The 22,372-nt window shown below is 40.7% G+C and overlaps 1 protein-coding gene across 1 annotated transcript in view; it reads right to left on the reverse strand.

The window, feature by feature from the left end:
- Window positions 1-22,372, reverse strand: part of EXT2 (exostosin glycosyltransferase 2) — a 94,360-nt gene that overhangs the window by 61,743 nt on the left and 10,245 nt on the right. Inside the window, exons 4-7 of the mRNA XM_034769614.1 lie at window positions 21,360-21,476; window positions 16,636-16,831; window positions 12,762-12,901; window positions 11,790-11,883 (exon numbers count right to left, since the gene is read on the reverse strand). Of these exons, the coding sequence (XP_034625505.1) occupies window positions 11,790-11,883; window positions 12,762-12,901; window positions 16,636-16,831; window positions 21,360-21,476 (547 nt within the window). The remainder of the gene's footprint in view (window positions 1-11,789; window positions 11,884-12,761; window positions 12,902-16,635; window positions 16,832-21,359; window positions 21,477-22,372) is intronic.

The following is a 22,372-nucleotide window of genomic DNA, read 5'->3' on the forward strand; positions in this document are numbered from 1 at the left end:
AGACACTTAGGAATTTACATCCCATTGATTTTTCCAATGGGAGAAATAGAGTTTGCATGAAAGAGAAAAGAATGTAGGCTAAATGTTCAAAAGTGATTAGCCAGTTTTGGCTGACTTAGCAGGTAGCTCAACACTTCCTGAAAATCAGGCCCCTTTCAGGTGTCTTAATTTGGTTACCCAAAAATTGAGGCATCCAAAATTAAGTGACTTTTGAAAATTTGGGCTGAAAGCAAAAAGTTAAAGCCTCTTCCCATGTATAAGAGTGTTAATATTAAACCTATTAAATCAATGGAGTATTAGTAAACTCATGCTGTATTTCCTGACCAAAAAACTTCTAAAATATTTAAGTTAATCGTCTATAAAATATGAAAAAGTGTCTTTCAAAGTTGAGCAAAGCAGGTTGTAGTGTGGCTAGTTTCCAAGAGGGGTAGAGACAAGATTTCTAAAGCAAGTGAGTGTTTAAAAAGGGAGAGTTATATAGATATCGACAGATATCGATATATATTGATAGATATCAAGATATATAGATATAAAAATCATTTGGTGCCACATCACCCGAAATAAAGACCAAACCATAATTTAACCTGGTTTGGGTTTCTGATAAACCAGTAAAGCGTGAACAGAGGAGAAGAGTGACTTGTAGAAATATCACATAAATGTGAGAAAATGTACTAGGTAACTATTGCATTTTATTAAACAACAATATTTCTATTCACTCATGTACTTCTCCTCCCATTTCCGGTTTGTGCTGAACTGCACAAGTCCCAGGACCTCACGAAGCCAGAAGTAGATTGCATTTATTTAACTTTACCTAATCACATGAGAGGCCTATGAAGGTAAAAATCCTTTATTTCAAGCAGCTTGTGTAGGCTGAACAGGACACAAATATACATCTATACTGTCCCACCTCTCAACTGTCCATTAGTCACAAATGTACTTGTTTGGTTTCTTGCCTTAGGCATCAGAAATGCTGGTTATAACAACGTATGTCACAGGGTAAGAGCAGATGTAAAATAATCCATGGCCCCTCTTGCCACCCTTACAACCTAAGTCCATCTGAAATACTGGCTAAGACACATCACAAGCATTGAGCAGATTTAGGTAAGGACCAGGGACATTCTAACCCAGATATTTTTATAAGGTGACTCAGTACCAGGGGGAGGGAGGTGTGTTGGTGCTAATATTAGGTACAGTTTCATTTTAATTTGACCTGATAAAATTATCTTAATTTATTTAATAATCTAATCCAATATCTGCTTTCAATCTATACTGCAGTCATTTTAATCATGGATTAAACAAGTATATTTGGCAGCTTCAGAAACAAAGATTTGGTTTCCTCTCTTCATTCTAACTGCCACTTTTTTTTTTTTTTTGGTAGTTGTCAATGCTCAGAGATGGAGAGGTCAAGGTTCAAAATACTAGTCTGACCCTCCAGATACTAGTCGCCTGGGAGTAGACTTCTAGGAGTTCTCAGTTTTATTGCTGTAAACTCCTGACATCACAAATGCTGACTCCTGGAGCTGAGGTTAAAGGGACATGTTAGTGCTAGCAAGATATTAATTCCATTCACTTTAAGTTTCTTGCACTATGATTTTTCTTGGGTCCTTGTCTCACATTTTGGCTGTGGTAGTTCACAAGATATTACCACCGCAATGCAGGCATGAGACACTCAGATACCAAAATGATGCACTACAAGCAGGTCTCTGTTAAAGATTAGCTTTACCAAGTCTTTCCTGTATCACATTTGTTTTGTTCATAAGTTTTCATCCTCAATTCTCATCTTACTTTTGCTAGCATAAGCTTTCGTGGGTAAGAACCTCACTTCTTCAGACTTGCATCTGAAGAAGTGAGGTTCTTACCCACGAAAGCTTATGCTCCCAGTACTTCTGTTAGTCTCAAAGGTGCCACAGGACCCTCTGTTGCTTTTTACAGATTCAGACTAACACAGCTACTCCTCTGTTACTTTTGCTAGTTCACAATAGCAACACTTTGCTCAAAATCCAGCTGCAACTACACTACACACAAAACTACTACACCTCTACCTCGATACAACGCTGTCCTCGGGAGCCAAAAAAATCTTACTGCATTGTAGGTGAAACCGCATTATATCGAACTTGCTTTGATCTGCCGGAGTGCGCAGCCCCGCCCCCCCAGAGCATTGCTTTACCATGTTATATCAGAATTCGTGTTATATCGGGTCGCGTTATATCGGGGTAGAGGTGTATTTGACAGGAAGAAGGGTTTCCATGTTGGCCCATGAGACAGCTGCATTTTTGTGACCTTTAAATCCAAGAATATCTTGATCCCTAATATACTGCCAACATACCAGGATTTAAGGCAGTGTTTCCCATCCAGGGGATGTCAGACTAGTCTTGGGAAGGGGGCATGCATGACGAAGAGAAGAACAGAATGTAGGGGGGAATCCTGCACAAGTTGGATCTACTGAGACTCCCCCATTATAAACATTCTGCTGAGAGTAATGCATGGAATGGAGATATCCCATCTCCTAGAACTGGAAGGGACCTTGAAAGGTCATCAAGTCCAGCCCCCTGCCTTCACTAGCAGGACCAAGTACTGATTTTGCCCCAAATACCCAAGTGGCCCCCTCAAGGATTGAACTCACAACCCTAGGTTTAGCAGGCCAATGCTCAAACCACTGAGCTATACGTTGAAACCCAACTCTCCTCTCTGCTCCTGAGTCTGCGACTGCTGGTAAGGCTGACTGACAAAAACTTATCATCTCTGTCCCAGATCAGCAACATAAATGTGTTCCAGTCACAGAGCCAGCAAAGGACCCAAAAACATAGAGCCTTCTGGTTGAGGGGAATGGGGCCAAAACATGCAGAAGGACCCCCCAGAAAGAACAAAACTAAATGGTGTAAAGGGGAAAAAATGGTTAAAGAGTCTATGTATGCAGAAACAGACCCTATTTTCTGAACATCTTTGCTCCTGTTGGATTTTCACCTTATATATTCCTAATTTACAGCAAACAAGGGTTTACTTTTGTAGACACCGTAGAGCCAATGCAACTACAGGACAGCAAGCTGGACTCTATTCTGCCTTATGGATAATCATATTTGTCAGATACGTTGGTGAAGGTGTAAGAGGCAGAGGTGAACATAGCTTGATTTTTTAGATCGCAGATGGAGTTTGCAATGTTGACTAATCCTTTTAGTTGAATAGGCAAATCATTGAGAAAGGATAGATATAAACCTATACAATGCCATTTTAAACAGAGTCATTTTGACTATAACTACATGATAAGATTAGTTTCTGCTTTGAGCACTCCCTCTCCATTAACCACACATAACCAAAATTATGACTATCTAGATTTCTGCTATAACTGTTACAAAGGCCAGAACAGTCAAGAGAAGAACAAACATCAGTCATGTGTATACAATTGCAGGAACATTCAAATGTTATATGACTACCCAGTGAAAGGGGAGGGTGAGGGAAGGGGAGGTTCAGCCACATTTCTTGAAAATTGATGGACAGCCCCTGAAACACAAAGCAATAGGTTTCAAGTCTCAGGGGTATCGCCTTCAAATATGTCTATGTTCTAAGGGTAGATCAGTTTTCTCTGTTGCAGGCATCCAGCTGAGAGGTGAGGTCCCAAGCAAAACACAGGAATCTGACTGCAAGCCTTTGAGGTGGCAGGAGCCAAGAGTGGTTCAAAGGCAAGGCCAGCGGGTGGGCAGCACCTCTGAGTATTGTAAAGGTTAGAGGTTAGTAAAGCAGGAGCCACTGGCCAATAAAACAGTGTTTGCAGAGCCCACTCTGCAGCTAAATTGGGGATCTGTTTACACCTTTCCCAGCTTTCTGAGTTACACACACCGATGCTTCCCACTGTGATCTTGTCCAGTGTCCGCCAGCATCTCCCCTGGTCAGCAGCTGCCCAGCTCTCTGCTGGCTAGCTTTATAACACGGCTAAAAGATGCTTGGAAACTTTTAATCAGTATCCAACATCAAAAATAAATAAATAAAAGCACAACTTGTGTCAACTGCTGCAATAAGATCCATCTTGTTTGAGATTTCCCATGACTGCCATACTAATGCTGGGAGAATGGAAGTTTCAATTCCCTTGATTGAAGAGGTTAAACACAAAACAAGCCCAGTGCCAATCACACCACATGAAAGACCAGCATTTTGTAATAATGAAAAAAAATGTATGTCAAGTTACTGCAATGTTCTAACTTGCAAAAAAAACAGCACACTCCTATTTCAGAGCACAAGCCATATTCCATAAGGCATGTTTATCCCCTTTTGCTTATTCTTTTCTAACAACTGAAATATGGATTTTTTTATATTATATGTATGTATGTATGTATATAAACACCCACACTGGAAGGTGTTAAACAGCCATAGGCGTTGCTGCCAGCTCCGCCTACAACACACATTTTAGTGACATCTGTGTTGGTGAAAGCCATTGGAGTGACAGCCTTGGAGTCTGAAATTCTTTACCCAGCTTCCCCCATACCTTAAGCAAATGAAACCATCTCTCAGGGTGCAAAAGCACTTCATCCTCCATGGTCCAATCAGTCTTTTGCCTCTCTACTGAGGCTGAGAACCAAGAGGTCAATTACTCCCAAATGTGATGGTGCCATGTGATGTACAAACTTGTCCAGCAAGAAAGTAGTTGGAGATAAAATTAATTCTATCTAGACCACAAAACAGCTGTTAGGCAGTTACTGAAAGCATTTATTTCAGCCTGGACCATATTCAAAACTCCATTCCAGAAGCAAGGCTTCTTATCCCATTAGTAGTTCAATGGAACATGTAGCTCTCCTGTTAACTACTATTTCTGAACATCTCTAGAAATGAAAGTGTTACTTAAATAAAACATTTTTAATGACACATCCAAGTTCTGTTCCCATGTCTAAAGGATGTTCAAAATTAGCAGCTAAAAAGGTAAAACAAGAGAAAGAACTTCATAGCTGTTTCAGAACCTAAGGGCACCACAATGCATTCCTAGCACTGATGGACAGCTGGGGGGTGCACATGAACTCTTACAGTGACATCAGACAGGAGATGGAACAGGTTCCAAAGAGTTGTGTCAACACTAGGAGTTAGTTCACAACAGCTGCACTATTTCCACTTGCTCTGTGATTTATGCAGTGGTAGCTGCTCAACTGCTGGCTATTCCACCCCTGAAAAAGCCATGTGGCATTCAAGAAAATGTATCCAAAAGGTTGATTTGCACAACTGCTATCCAACAAGTCAACAAGGTAACGAACATATATGAAAACTATCCAGCAGCAGATTGAGTGCCACTACAGGGCACCTAAAAACTTCGTAATTTAAAACCAAACATTCTTATTGTATAAGGAAACATGATCTAGTGGTTAAAGCAGAAAACTCAGAGTCAGGACTCCCAGGTTCCATTAGACTACCAGTCTGACCTTGTGTAAGTAAATTATTTGTGTGGGCCTTACACATTTATATGTTGTATAAATGGGTATCATACCTACCCTCACAGCAGCTCTCAATGATTTAATTACTGCCTTTACAATCCTTGAATAGAAAGCGCTATAAAAATGCAATGTTTTTATTGTATAGGTAAACACTAATTTTACAATGGTATCAATTAGTAGGCAGGCTGTGGATTTGGGCAAGAGAACTGTGGTACAGGCCAAATAACAGAAATGGGGAAGCAGAGTGGAAACTGGGTTGCGCACCAGGACCAGGTGATCATAAACACTGTTAGTCTGCAACCAGCTGCTTCAGTCAAACAGTGCAAAATATTCTCAATTAGAAGAAATCCTGAGCTTTCAGATTTGGATAATCTGCATTTAACTGTTGTATACTGAAGATATCCCTTGACTAGGAATTGGCATACAGCAACCTTCCAAGGTTTGATAGTAAGATATCCAAATTCACAGCAGCATTTTCATTAAAGTGGAACGGTTGACTTAAGTTAGCGTAATTACTCTCTTAAAGCTCATGTCTAACCCTGTAATTTAGAGGCCGAAAACACAGATTCTAATTAGAGCTGGGCAAACAACTGTTTTTTTTTATTCACAAAACATTCTATTCGACCAGAAACATTTTGTTTCCAGGCATATTTAAAGGACCAGATTTGCAAAACAGCCAGAGGAGGAGGTCCTGACCTCCCTTATAATCTTTAGTCCCACCCAGCGACTATTCAAGTACTTAATACAAAGTGGAACATCTTCAAGAGGAGAAACTGAGATCGAGAGCTGTCCTAGAACACCCCATAGCCCAGTGGTTAGGGCAGTCTCTTGGCAGGTCGGAAACCCAAACTGAAATCCCGGCTTAACATGAAGCAGAGGGGAGAACTGAACCTTGGTCTTTCACATCCTAGATAAGTGCCCTGACCACTGGACTAGGAGTTATAGGAGGGTACCACACTCTCTTTGTCAATCTACCTCCTCCCCTGCACCCAAAAAAATGTTTGTCCTGAACTATTTATTTAATTCATGTCAAGTTCACAAATAGTTCTAAGTTGACCAAAACTGCATTTTTTAACTAAACCTATTCATCCAAAAATTTTGCCTAGCTCCAATTAGAATAAAACATAGCTCTGATCCATAAAATCATTGAGTCGTGTGCTTACTGCTCTCAAGGACTTCTCAACTATCGCATATGTTGTAGCATGGAGATTATTCCGCACCATAGGTAATATGAAGACAATTTGCTACTTTCTGGAAGGCAAAGATGGGGGTAGGGATAGGAAGAATCTATGTTAAGGATGCTCTTTTCAAGTGACTCAAAAAAATTCTGATCAGTGAATGCCAAGGATTCTGCAATTCCCCTAGTGCTCCTGGCAGTAAGCCAGGTAATCGTTTTTCCTTTCCCTTGCTGTCTGCTGCAACAGACCGTTCCCAAGAGGGAGAGGGGGGCTGGAGCTAACTCCAGTGCATCTGATAAGATGGCAAACTGTCCATGCCTGACATTTATGGAGGGCCCAGGGTTCCATGGAAGCACTCTGGGAGGATTAAAACGGGGTTAGCCTCTCTAATCACACTCCCTAAAATGCTACAAATGTCAGATGGATGAAAGCTTTTATATTCAATAACGATGATTCTAAAGAGCCCCGAGACAGAAGTTGCCCTCCATCAAGGAAAGATATACAGCTGGAAGTCAATTTTTTTTAAAAAAAAAAGCTTGTAAGACCAAACCAAGCACCCTTAAGAGCTGCCCTGCTGCTCTCTACAAATGGCAGAGCCAATATATCCTGGAACTACATTTCAAATGACAAGATAAAAAAACAGCTCTATGGAAGCTCACTCTTCCTCATTCCTCCCTCTATAAGCGTCCAAATATTGAAATTAAGTTTGGCTGGAAAGAGACACTTCTCTCAGTATCCACCAATTACAGCTAACAATCCTACTTCCTATATGTGCCTCACCCTGCATTTCAGTGCAAGAATGAGAAGTTTCACACGCCTGCACTCACTGCCTGGAGCCAGCAGAAAGGCTCATATAGCTGTCAGCAAACTGATAAGGGCTGAAATTACTCCACAAAGTCCGCTTTAAATAGAAGAGTCAAAGCAGCACATTAAATAGGAGAGGGAAGGGGTCAGAGACACTAGCCACTCATGTTTTAAAGTGACACTAAAATAAGTCACTGATTTATGCATATGTTAGTGTCTTCAGTTCCGTTTGACCTGGAGAACTTGAGGCATGGGGGATATGAGCTAGAAAAACTACAGTGGTATTGCTCAGACATTATTTGTTCTGGGAATCTCACCTCCCAATCCAACACTGAAAACTCACTCTAAAATGACTTGCAATGTCTTTTTAAAAAAAGAAAAAGACACAAGCCCAATTTTTAACAGAGCATAAAGAAGGCCTGAAAAGTTGTGGGGTTATATTTAAGTTTTTCTGACTGTTTTTGCCTCAGGGCAAACACACAAATCTCAAGTCTGGTCTTCTCTAGCTCTTCAAGAGAATCTCTTACAGAGTTTTGAAGGGGGTGTAGCATGAGCTCATATATTAGCTGAAGGGGTAAGGGTGTTGTACCTTTAGAAAAAGAATGTCTTTGTTAGTGTGCTCATTAGTCACTGAATTTAAACAAGTGTTAAAACACATTTTAAAAGTGTGACTTTAAAAAATCCCTTTCCTCAGTTGCATCAGCTTTTAGCTTCTTCACCCTTGTCATCACAAGATCATCATCATCATCAGAGTACACAATGCCTTAATTTCTAATGTAAAAAATAAAGTAGGGGGGAAAAACCAAACCTCCCCAAACCCCCGGCACTCCCCTTTGACCCCACCTTGAAGGTTATCCTTAAATTCCAGTCCTAGGTAGTAATGAATTTATCTGTGTTTGCTGGATCTGGGGCAATGAGTTGGGATTTATGATATCAGTAGAACATAAATTTTCAAGACATACAATACTCCGTTAAATGAATCTGCAGACAAAAAAAAAAAAAAAAATCAGAAAGACTCTGGAAGTCTGTTTACCCTACAAATTACAAAGTGAAAAACAGATCTGTCCTGGGGGAGGAGGTTTCATAAGGGATGGTTTTAGTGGTAGCCATGGAGGTGTTGTTTTCTCCTTTCCTTTTTCCTCATTCTGCTCCTCTCCTTCTCCCTCTTCCTCACCTTCATCTCTCACCCTCCACTCCCCCTCTCTGCCATACTCCTACCACATCCACTCCCTGTCCTTCCCCACCCCCCCTTCCTTCCTCAATATTCTGCCACAATATTGTTGTTGACTTGTGGCACAGGGGAAGTGAAAGTAGAACAATGGATGCTGTCCACAGTACAGTTCAGTAACTGCCTGTAGGCATTACCACCAATGTTACAGACTCCATATAGATCTCCAGGTGAGGGAAGGATGGCTCAAGGAGGATGCTCACTAGGGAGCTTCACAGATCTTGGGAGACAGACCTGTCCTCGCTTACAGACAACCCCCCAACCTAAAGCAAATACTCACCAGCAACCACACATCACTGAACAAAAACACTGACCCAAGAACCTATCCTTGTAACAAAGCCCGATGCCAACTCTGTCCACATATCTATTCAAGTGACATCATCATAGGACCTAATCACATCAGCCATACCATCAGGGGCTCGTTCACCTGCACATCTACCAATGTGATATATGCCATCATGTGCCAGCAATGCCCCTCTGCCATGTACATTGGCCAAACCGGACAGTCTCTACGCAAAAGAATTAATGGACACAAATCTGACATCAGGAATCAAAATACTCAAAAACCAGTGGGAGAACACTTTAACCTGTCTGGCCACTCAATGACAGACCTGCGGGTGGCTATCTTACAACAGAAAAAACTTCAAAAACAGATTCCAAAGAGAGACTGCTGAGCTGGAATTGATATGCAAACTAGATACAATCAACTCAGGATTGAATAAGGACTGGGAATGGCTGAGCCATTACAAACATTGAATCTATCTCCCCTTGTAAGTATTCTCACACTTCTTATCAACTGTCTGTACTGGGCTAGCTTGATTATCACTTCAAAAGTTTTTTTCTCTAACATTTTTCTAAAATATTGCTGTGAAATATCTGGCTCATACGGAATACATATTGCTGTGGTGTTGTGTAAAAGCTTTGTCCCTCTTTGGGGGTGACCTGAATAACACACACTGGCTTTTTTTTAATAAATAATACAGCTATCCTGATCTCATGCTGATAAAACCACACCATTGTGTAAAACGTACACTATTAGATGGACGCCACCGGTCCGGGGGGGCTCTGCATTTTAATTTAATTTTAAATGAAGCTTACATTTTTTAAAAATCTTATTTACTTTACATACAACAATAGTTTAGTTATATATTATAGACTTACAGAAAGAGACCTTCTAAAAATGTTAAAATGTATGACTGGCACGCAAAACCTTAAATTAGAGTGAATAAATGAAGACTCGGCACACCACTTCTGAAAGGTTGCCGACCCCGGTGTAGGGGATGAGGAAGTCCCGTGCCTCCCCAGCCTGGGGACTAGCAGCTGGAGCCTGGGGAACAGTAGGAGACCCCAGCTCAAGTGCCCCCAGCTCTGCTCCTCCCTCTCCCCTCCAATAGCTAGATTTCATGGGGGTGGGCTTATCTCATGGCCCATGACACATTTTTCACAGCTGTGAATTTAGTAAGGCCCTACATATAGTATAGCTTCCAGCACTGTGTAGTTACAAGTGAGTTGAACAATGGGACTTTTATTACTTGGAGAGACTATTCCACATATTAAAAATCTCACCATAAGGAATATTTTCTGATATTTATCTTTAAATTTCCTATTTCTGAATTTCATCTCTTTACTCCTACTTATACCTCTTGGACCACTTAAACATTTTCTCCCTCTCCTTGATATTTACAAGTATCATCAGGGAGGAAAGATGGTTTTGTGGCTAAGGTTATAACTTGGGACTCCAGAGGCCTGGGTTCAATTCCTGCTCTGCCACAGAAATCTTATATGACTTTAAACAAGTCCCTTAGTTCTCCATCTGTAAAAGAGGGCTAACAGTACTTCTCTACCCACAGTGGTGGTGTAAGAATAAATATATCAATAACTATGAGGCACTCAATGACAAGGGTGACAGAAATACCTTACATAAAAGTATCTGTGAAATGCAAATATCCTTCTTTCCCTATGCCTCCAAAATGTAATTCTCCAAGATGCTCAGCCACTTTACCACAATCTGCCTACAGCCAACAATTGTACTGATCTGCTCAGCTGAGTCACTGACACACACACCTGCATGGGAATGCTAAGGTCAGAGCAAGTATCTGGTATTATGGACACTAACAATCTGTGGCAAACAGGCAGCATCATCTATTGGACTGAACTGGGAACTGAGTCAATACTCCTTGGATTATATTCCTGGCTCCACCCAACTCATTCCATGACCTTATATAAGTCACAACCTCTCTATGACTCTGTTTTCCCCTTGTAAAATATGTATAACATCTATCTTACAGGGATGAGCTTGTGTAATTAATGTACATAAAGCATTTTGCATTTAACTACCACCCTTCGCCCAAAGATTTCGAAGTATATTTATAGATCTGGACATATGTAGGGTCGGCAGAATTCATGAATCTCTCACTTCAATGAATTTAGCTATGGTTGAGCAGGAAGCTACAAATTTGCACTATGCTTTTATCAGAAACTTGTCTTAACTTGCAAGAGCAGGGGAATAAAATTGAACTCTGCAGGAATTTAAATCATCATTGTGTGTTGAGAAAGCAGGGAGAAGAGAGTAAAATTAAATTACTTACAGTGGAATTTGGCCAGCTACTGAAGTAAGCACCCCTGCTCTTGTGGAAAGTACCATGGGGTCTTTAATAAACAGGTGGTCTGGACCTCAGTTTTTCTTTTCACAGTATTTACGCAGTCCATGCTCGGGAGACCCTGACCATTGTGGGCACTGAAGATCCCATAACATCTTTCACAAGAGCATGGATGTTAACATAACATGCCAGAGAAATTCCAGTGTGGGTAACTAAATTCTGCCTACTCAAGCGTTCTACAATTGCAATCATATGCAGTGTTCTTAAATTCCTGACCTAAACTATACTGTAGTACTGTTAAACAGCTGCTCTTCAGCAGATTTAGTTGTGCCAGAAATGGATAAAATTATCTTTGCATATTCAGTATTTAAGTATTCTGAGCATTATATAAATGTCAGTTATTGTATTTTTAGTGCAAAAAAAATCAGCGAGCTGAATGAACTGAACTTTAATAATATGAGAATATGCAGAATGCTTCTACTCCCAACCACACTTCACACCCCTACACAGGCAGTGGACACACATGAACTCATGTATAGATTTAAATGCTATATTCAGGCTATTTTACCTGTCTCTGCATCTCCTCAATCTGCCGCTGAGGAATGCTTTGCAGAATGCTGTACATTTCAGGCATCTTTTCTTCAGGTATCACAACAGAGGCTCTAAATGCAAAACAGTGAGGGGAAAAAAGTATAAAAATGCCACATGAGAACATACCAATAGTCCATCTAAACTGGTATCATAACATGCTACGCGCTAGATGTTTCAGAGGAAGGCATAAGCCCCTGTAATGCAATTAATTATTCAATACTAGATCATTGGGGAATTTCTTCATGACTCCAGCTGCTCAACCTAAGGGAAATGCCCAAAAACTCTGTGGGGTGCATTTGCAGTAGAGCAGCTGCAAGTGGCTACGTAGAGGAGTGTGGTCTAATGAATTAAGTATGGACTGAGAGCCAAGAATTCCTGTGTTCTAATTCCAGCTCTGTCAATGACTTGGTGTAATTTTGAATAAATCATTTAGGGAAAAAGAGTGTTAAGTACGTAAACTTGTATGCACACAAAATGGGCATTTTGCATGCATGCAAAATCTCTGCCGTGACTCAGTCACTCACACCTGTAAAATGGGGCTATTTCTTTCCCTCACAGGGGTTTGGGAGGTGTAAACTATTAGAAGTAAATTTAAAACAGCTTGGGTGCAAATACAAGTGTGACAAGGCCAATATTTTTTGTTCTATAGATTAATATCCTGAGCTGCAAGAATCAGGAAATCCAATACCAAGAATTGGACAGACCATGCTGCTCTCCACCCCCCTTTTGTCCCCTCTCATTTTCCTGCTCCATTACTTCCTATGCTTGGATGTATCCATAGGGTGGACTTCAGCTGCCCTGTTGTCAGCATTCTGAATGCAGCCCCCTGCATATTCTGTTCCTTCACTTCTAGATTGTGAGGTTTCAAGTGGTTTGAATTTAATGCACATCACCAAGTGGCATGCATACCTTACACTGGTATGGAGGGTGCAAACCAATAAATACGAACCTCTTCCAGTCCAGAACTTCAGAGAAAGGCAAAATATAGGAGTCAGCAATAACAATAGGGACACAGCCAGCCTGAAGTACATCACTTAGCACAGCTTGTCCCAGGCGAGCACCACGCAGAACGATGCAGAATGTGGCTTCCTGTCAGTGAATAGCAACCACAAACAAAGATGAAAAAAGGAACAAATATTACATCCCTATAATTTATATATTCATTCCCCTCTGAACAGAGAGGTTAAAGGAAAACATCACTCAAGTTTGCTCTCTGCCATCATCATGTTCTGAGTGACCATCAGACTCAAAATAAATGTGCAACTTTATTCTGCACTGGCCACTGGGTGTAAGGTGAAAAATGAGGACAGGATGAACTAATAGGGCTTTTCCATATTGTGTTTTAGTGATCCCATGTCAGAAGTTTAATCCATCAGGAAAGACAAAAGAATGCCAAACCCTTTACAAATTTAACATCTTAATGGCTGACTATGATCATGATTAAGGCTATGATTCTGTCACGGAGGTCACAGAAATCATGGAATCCATGACTTCAAGAAACCTCCATGATATTGGGGCACCGCAGCAGCCCAGCCACTGCCAGCAGCAGGGGACCCTCCCGCAGCAGCCCAGCTGCCATGGGCAGTGGGTTCTCTCCCCCTTCCCCCCCCCAGGCCTTCAGTGCAGCTCCCAGCCCCTGGGTAGGGGTGGGGAGCCACAATTCCCTGCATGCAGCGGGGCAGGTTGCAGAACCCTCCTCCCTCCCCATTTTGTCAGGGATGTTTTTAGTAAAAGTCAGGGACAGGTCACAGCTTCGCTGAATTTTTGTTTATTCCCCGTGACCTGTCCCTGACTTTTACTAAAAATATCCCTGACAAAATTGAAGCCTTAATCATGATTATTCAACTGATACAATACATAAATGCTCTGGAATGTCAGTGGAGACACTCTGAGAAACAATTTTCCCTGTGTTGATATATGCATTAGAAAGAAAAAAAAAAAAAGTACTATTTAACACTGTTCAAAAATAACTGATGTTTGTTAAACGCTAGGGAACTGGTTCAGGGACTGTAGTGGGTGAAAGATTTTTCATCTCTAGGTCATTGGTTCAAAGCTAGCTCAGGATGTTAGTAAGTTACTATCTGATGTCTGTTCTGTGGCCTATGTACAAAGAGTTTTCTGGTTACAATCCAGTTTCCAGAAGACAGTATCCACAGAAACCACCAGTCCTATTGGCATTGACAACTTGGTTGGCAACAAAAGCAGAGAAACTGAGAACCAAGTAGGACATGAAGGCCACCTTATAGGTGGCCTTTGCAGGGCAGGGATGAGGTACATTGGCTACAGCATTGGTGAAGCTTGTGCTGCTGCTGATGTATTAGTACTGCACTAACAGGACTTTGCTCCCCAGGGCTGTCAGTCTGGCTTTCTCCAGCACCAAAAAAGGTCACTCAAATTGTTTATAGATTTATTTATTAAGAAAGGATCTAGTGAATCTATTATCCAAGAGCCCAAGAAAAGAGAAGGAACACAGTATGTGAGGAGACATATAGACTTTAAGGCCAGAAGAAACCATCATGATCGTCTAGTCTGGCCTCTTGCACATCACAGGATACAGAACCTCACTCATCCACTCCTGTAATAGGCTCATAACCTCGGGCTGAGCTACTGAAGTCCTCAAATCTTGATTAAAGGCTTCAAGTTACAGAGAATCCACCACTTACTCTAATTCAAACCAGCAGTTGACCTGTGCCCCACATTGCAGAGGAAGGCAAAAAACCCAGGGTCTCTGTCAATCTGACCTAGGGGGAAATTATTTTCCAACACCAAATATGCCAATCAGTTAGACCATGAGCATGTGGGCAAGACCCACCCACCAGACACATAGGAAAGAATTCTCTGTATTAATTCAGAGTCTTCTCCATCTAGTGTCAGCAAATATCTCCAATGGGAGAGATATTTGCTAACAATTGTCATGGATGGGCCATGAGCCACTGTAGGCAACTTCATCATACCATCCCCTCCATAAACTTATCAAGCACAGTCTTGAAACAAGTTGTTTTTTGCTCCCACAACTCGCCTTGGAAGGCTGGTCCAGAACTTCACTCTTCTGATGGTTAGAAACCTTTGTCTAATTTCGAGCTTGAACTGGTTGGTTGCCAGCTTATATCCATTTGTTCTTGTGTCAACATTGACCCTTAACTTCAGTAACTCCTCTCCCTCCCTGGTGTTCATCCCTCTCTTGTATTTATAGAGTGCAATCATATCTCCCTTCAGCCTCCATTTTGTTAGGCTGAACGAACCTAGCTCCTTAAGACTCCTCTTGTAAGGTAGGTTTCTCCATTCCTCTGTGATCCTAGTAGTCCTTCTCTGCACCTGTTCCAGTTTGAAGTAATCTTTCTTGAACATGGGTGACCAGAAATGCACACAGTATTCCAGATGAGGTCTCACCAGTACCTTGTACAAACGGTACAATATTCATATGAGACTATCTATTCAGGGCATCCAATTTGCTTTCTGAAGGGGGCAGTTAAATATGAGAACTAGGAATTAAAAGTCTTTGCTGTCCCCTCACTTGCTTCCCAACAAAGCTGTGAAACCTATGTTCATATCAGAACACTGCTGAGCTGTCCTAAAATCTCAGCCAAGAGAAGATTGTAAAACAGGATGCATTAGCAACCCAGCAGTCCAGGAGTCTATTTAATAAAAGCGACAGTAAAGGGAATGCAGGAAAGGTTGTGCTGGGATCAAATCTCAGACTGCTTTGGGGAGGATGGAGGAAAAAGGAGCAAAACACATTTTAAACACCTACTCGATAGATCACAGGGCAGCAGGTGGAAGACTTTGGGTAGGTCTGGGGGAATAAGAAAAGAGCCCCAGATGTGGACACACATGCTCATCTGCCCAGATAACCATTTTTCCTGTCTAGACAAAAGTTACTATAAATATATCTCCTCATATCATTGCTGTTATCAGCCAGACATTCCAAAGGGAGATGCAGAGCTCTGCAAAGGAAACTATTTTAACAATCTCTGCATGTGCCAGCTCTCAAGTTAAAAATTATATCTATCTATCCCCTCTCCTGCTATCATTGAATGATACAGTCTTCATTAAAGAAGCAAAGTGAAGAGAATTTTTTTTTCCCTGGATGAAGGTTTACAACTCAGAACAACCCTTCCCTTCCTCTCACCCTCCTCCACTTGGAATTTTAAACATCTTTCCTACAAAATATAACAGAACTGGAGGAAAAACAACAAATGCACAGCAGAAAAACAAATTTATCATAATTTGTTGAAGTTCAATGATGATTTACATGCTGGTGGCCAGAGATGGAATGCAGTGGAATATTCCCCAACTGGCCAAAGGTATAGCTGGCTTCACCACACTGCATGGTAAAGTACTTCTACTCTGTACTGGGGGCTTGCCAGAAGACACAGAAGTCTGAGAAAGCTTATCTGGTTTTATCTTCATATCATTGACACATCAAAAGCCCTTTGGAAGTTGGGCCAAGGCCATCAAACACATTTCACCTAGATGTTTCCATAGTTGCATGCTGTCAAATCTTCTATCTCAATTTGTCATGGGTACACAGGGCACTGTGTGGAATTGTTTTTCAAACACTAAACCGCATCCCCTTTAATCCCTGTATATCCCTTCAAGTTCATAACACACTTTTGGTCCTTCGAGTTCAATGAGGATAACTGTAAATTGGAATATAATTTACTTTTAGGATACTGTTTAATGCAATATAGACTTTTCATTTTCAAATTCTTCCAGCAATTTCACTGAAAATTAAGGAAGCGTGCTATCTAAACTAAACAAAAACTCTTTGCTAAGTTAAGCATCATTGGGTCTGTGGGGCTATGCAGGTTAAGCAGCCTTACCTGAAGCACCTGAGGGTAATCAAAGACCTGGTTCTTGTGACAACGTTTACGAACAGAAGGAACTCCCTCTGACAGATTTGTGCACTTGTCCAGGATCAGCACAGACTCTCCGTTCTCAGCTTGAAGAGCCTCCAAGTCAGAACGGTATTCCGGGTGAAGAGCCATTTGGGATGACAGGATGAAGTACCTACGAGGACTGAAAAGTGGAACCAAGGTGACCTGACGTTTCCAGGAGTTTGCTCTCTAAAGAGTCTGGAACTCATTTCCTTCTATCTGGGCCCAGCAGAGTCCAGATTTACTTATCTGATGAACACACCACAAAACTCAGCTTTTTTCCTCCAATGTTTGGGGACAGAATAGGATGAGAGTTGGAAGGAGTTATTAACTAACTGATATCACATAATTAAGATTTGGTCAGATCTAATTATTATTGTATGGATAACAATAAGTAGAGATAAGCTCCTCAAAGCGACATACAGATTATTGTAAATTTTAATTCTTGAAAAGGGTGCCCAAAAGCTTGGGATGGGCAACTCTTCATCTGTTTCATAAACTGAAACAAAAATAACCTTGTAACATACTGAGAAAGCCTCTGATGCAAGACTATTGCAGTATGTGTTTACCTGGTTATATTTTACATGATGTTAGTGTTTTATTGTAAAGCACCCAGAGCACTTTGGATGACTGATGCTACGTTCTTCTGCTTGTAGATATTTTAGTTAATTTTATATGGATGAAAGGTGCTGACTGCCCTGGCACCCTATGTTGATCCACAGAATAGATACAGTAAGGGCAGTAGTTAGATAAGTTCTCCTCACTGACTCAGCCTTGTGCCTTTGTGTTATCCTGGAAGGACCACTTATTGGACAGAGGTCTGAGTTGAGCATCATAGCCCCATTCAACCATTGACCTCTGCTGAGATTAACAAATTTATATTTATAATGTAAATTGCTAACGTGCTAGATAACTTATTTTAATATCAACATATTCAAAAATGTATTTTAACAGCTCAGGTCAAAATGCAGGGATACAGTCTCAAGTTAGCTGTTCATGTCATTAAGCTGTGCAGCTCGTTCATGCTGGAGTACAGCACACTGCACCGAAAACACAGTCCTAAAATTTATTCTGATCCTTCATTTAAAGATCAGCTAACACAGACTACTCCACTATGTCTGATGCAAGGAAATACACAGATACACAGTATGTCTCTCCCCCCGCCAAGAAAACTCAGGAAATATGAGGCCTCTATTTAAGATTCCAATTTCCCTTCACTTGATGGCTTTTTTTTTTTTTTTTTTTTTTAAATATACAGCTCTGAAGCACACACATTATAAAGCTGAACTCTGCCCTACCCACCCACCTTACCATCTCCACACCAGCAGTTTTGGCTGCTCCAATTAGACAGTTGAGTTACACGGACTTTTTTCTTTGTAATGCTATTTTTGTAACTCGCAGAGGCTTGCTGGAATATTCACTCCTGGCATCACTGAATTTATAACTCTGTTTTAGGCAACTAAACTATAAAGAAACTAAATCACAAATTCTAAATCCATCTCTCTAAAAGAAACAAAAATAAAATTTACCTTACAAGCCAGCACAGCTGTTGGTAAGTGCTAATAATGGCAATGGCCAGCCAGAAGTTGCACAAGGTTGTTCACTTTTATGCTTTAATGGTTTAAGACCAAAAATTCTGGCATAACATTGTCAACATCCCATAACACCAAAACCCTGTGATCCAAGTCTTGCTATAAATGGATGTAAAATCCTAACATATACCAAGCCTGACAGTTTAGAATAAGAATATATAATTCTATCTATCGACCTACGATTGAATTTTGACCAGCTTTCTTTTGTCATTTTTTTCCCCCACTCCCACCACAAAAGAAAAATAGAACTCATGGTGACCAATTGTTTTTGAAATTACATCAATGATTGGCCACCAGATGGCGCTCTACCCAAGCTGTAGCCCAACCAACTCTGCCAATAATCAGCGTGTAATGATACATGGTGGTTGCAAAATATTCACTAAATCAGTGACTGAGGCACTTGCACTTGCTCCCGATACACATCTGTTCTCTCATGCACTGCAACTAGCCATGCCACCTGGCTGATCATGTGGGACATGAACTATGAAGAAGTCTGTACTAAAGAGAGAAACCATAGATGCTGAGGTCTACCCGATGCATTGTGTTTCCTAAATATGAATATGATGTTCTCTCCCCCTGTGCTTAAGATAACAATTTATCAAACACTAAACGGGATTCACTTAAGTGTCACTGCATTGTTCACATACAAGAATATTTGAAGCAATGAGAAAAACGTGTACATGATTACCACTCCAGGTTGTCCTGCAATCATTTGTTTACCTTAGAGATTGAGGTGACCTGAAATTCAAAATAATTCAGGTTTACAGCCCTCAAAAGACAATAGCAAAAACACTGACATTATCAGCAGAAGAGATTACTGACATGTAAGGTAAACTTCTGATCTGAAGTTGACAGCATCCCTTTAACCACTTGGGTGCTGCCTCAAGTACCCAAGGTACACAGGTTAAAAATGCATAATTGTTAGCATTGCACTATGTAGCAGATATTTCATATGTGAAGGGACACTTTTGATAGGGAGTGATCATCACACAAAGGATTGAAAGTTTCTGGGTCATATTCATGGCTCCGTATCGGTTTTGCTGTGACATGTGAACAAGTCACTTAAGCTTACTGCCTCAGTTTACTCATCTGTTAAATAGGAATAGTGACAGGCAAGTAAGGCCTCATTGTCAAGTGCTTTCGGCTGCTCAGATAAAAAGGTATTATGAACACAATATTTTTTTAAAAAATCATAGATTAATAGATTTTAGGCCAAAAAGGACAGTTAAATCATCTAGTCTGACCTTCTGTATATTACAGGCCAGAGGATTTCATCCAGTTACTCCTGTAATGAACCCAATTTGTAATTGACTAAAATATATCTTCCAAAAAGGCAACCAGTCTTAATTTAGAGACATCAAGAGATGAAGAATCCATCACTTTCCTTGGTAGTTTGTTCCAACAGGTTAATGCCCTCACTTAAAAAAGTGTGTTTTATTTCTAATTTTAAACTGTCTGGCTTTAACTTCCAACCACTGGTTCTTGTTATGCCTTTCTCCACTAGATAAGGAGCCATTAGTATCCAGTATTTTCTCCTCATGAAAGTACCCCAAATACTAATCAACTCTCTTGCTGATCTACTAAACAGATTGAGCTCTTTAAATAAGTCACTTTTTCTAGCCTTCTAATTATTTGCGTCTTTTATGCACCCTCACCAAGTTTTCAACATCTTTTTAAAATGTGGGCCACCAGAATTGGACACTGCATTCCAATGATCAGTCTCAACAATGCCATATACAGAGGTAAAATCCCTCCCTATTCCTACTCACTATTCCCCTTTTACACACCCAAGGCTGCATTTCCCCTCCTTTTTTGCCACAGCATTGCAATGAGAGCTTATGTTGAATTGTTTGTCCACTAAATCCTGTTCAGAGTCACCGCTTTCCAAGATATAGTCCCCCATTCTGTATGTATGGCATACATTCTTTGTTTCTAGATGTATAACCTCGCATTTGGCTGTATGAAAACATTTTTTTTTTTTTTGAGTGGGCCCAGTTTACCAGGCAATCCATATTTCTCTGAATAACTGCCCCATCCTTATTATTTACCATTTCTCTAGTCTTCATGTCGCCTGAAAATTTTATCAACAATGATTATATATTTTGAATCCCAGCACAACTCTACTAGAAACATGCCCATTTGAAGATAACCACCACTGCAATCTCTGGAGCGGGGCCAGCCAAAAGGCACTATGCTTCATTCCATGTATCACCGACATAAGTCTCAGCCAGCTATCGGTGAGGGAACATGATTATACTCTAACACCAATCCCCCCCACCATTCCCCAATACACAAGAATGGCCATACTAGGTCAGACCAAAGGTCCATCTAGCCCAGTATCCTGTCTTCCGACAGTGGCCAATGCCAGGTACCCCAGAAGGAATGAACACAACAGGTAATCCTCAAGTGATCCATCCCCTGTTGCTCATTCCCAGCTTCTGGCAAACAGAGGCTAGGGACACCATCCCTGCCCATCCTGGCTAATAGCCATTGATGGACCGGTCATCCACAAATTCATCTTGTTCTTTTTTTAACCCTGTTATAGTCTTGGCCTTCACAACATCCTCTGGCAAAGAGTTCCACAGGCTGACTGTGCGTTGTGTGAAAAAATACTTTTTTTAAACCTACTGCCTATTAATTTCATTTGTTGACCCCTAGTTTTGTGTTATGAGGAGTAGTTAATAACACTTCCTTATTTACTTTCTCCACACCAGTCATAATTTTATAGACCTCTATCATATCTCCCATTGACGTCTCTTTTCCAAGCTAAAAAGTGCCAGTCTAATTCATCTCTCCTCATACAGAAGCCGTTCCATACCCCTAATCATTTTTCTTGCCCTTTTCTGAACCTTTTCCAACATATCTTTTTTGAGATGGGGCGACCACACCTGCATGCAGTATTCAAGATGTGAGCGGACCATTGATTTATACACACAAACCTATAACATGTCCGTTATCACCATGTCTTACAAACATGCCCAGCACTATAAGCAAGTCTGAAGTTATATCTAGATGCTAACACCACACATTTAACAAGTTAGTGAATGCAACCAGTCCAATTCACCAGGATCAGCTTACCCTGGTCCCCTCTCTGGCAGCTCCACCTCTGCAGACAGAGGGCTGTAAACAGGAATACTGACATCGTAGCCTTGCCGATAGGTCCATGTGGAGAAGCCTCCTCCAGCCAACAGGGCTCTGAAAATGTAAGGAAATGAAAAGATTGTGAATGGAGCACATAGGATATTACGTTTAAATTCCAGGTCATGATACTTTGTCATCATTCCTAGCATATGAGCAGGCTTTTCTGCTTTGAGATGTCAGTGTCTGTAGCACTTTTATCAGTGGCTTTCCCATGAAGTTTTACCTTTATTTTAACTTACCCCAGCTGCAGTACAAAACAAAAGGGAACTGTGAACATTTTTTTAAACATGCAGTTATACTGGCTCAGAACTAAGATATCAAATTCCCCCAAAGGACCGGCCTGCTTTGGATGCTCCAGAATAGCTTTGGTAATTCAAGAGGTGGTACTCTTCTCTTTGAATCTTTACTGAGCCAGTGTCTCCACTGTTTTTTGGAGCATAGTGCTAGTAGAGGTGGTGTGTTTTGGATGAGATGGTCCTAATCACTTATAGTCACTAATGATCCTGTTGTCATAGCTAAATTTCAGTTTGAGTAATTACATCCTAAATTAATTCTATCAGTTTAGCTCAACACCAAATTCTTCAGTTCCTGCCCTACTTTTTGTGTAACGTTGCTCTGAACTGTTAGAGGTAAGCTGCATTTCTGTTACAGGTGCAGTGATTTTGTATTTCTTAGAACACAAAGATTTTTCAGGATTGAAGGCACTATAGAATTGTTAACTATTATATTTCAGAATACACCACATAAAATAGTCAGTTTACTTAGATTTTACATTAAGGAAAATGCTATAAATGGCAAACACACTGACAAAAGATAAACCATATGCTCTGAAATAAACCTCAGAGCAGATGAAGCTTGTAGTACTGTCTACTGAGAAACAGAAGAGTAATAAAAGATGGTTATCATAGAACAATAAAAATGTATGGCTGGAAAGGATCTCGAGAGGTCAT

This window comes from Trachemys scripta, chromosome 4 (genome assembly GCF_013100865.1).
Source record: "Trachemys scripta elegans isolate TJP31775 chromosome 4, CAS_Tse_1.0, whole genome shotgun sequence".
Lineage (NCBI taxonomy): Eukaryota > Metazoa > Chordata > Testudines > Emydidae > Trachemys > Trachemys scripta.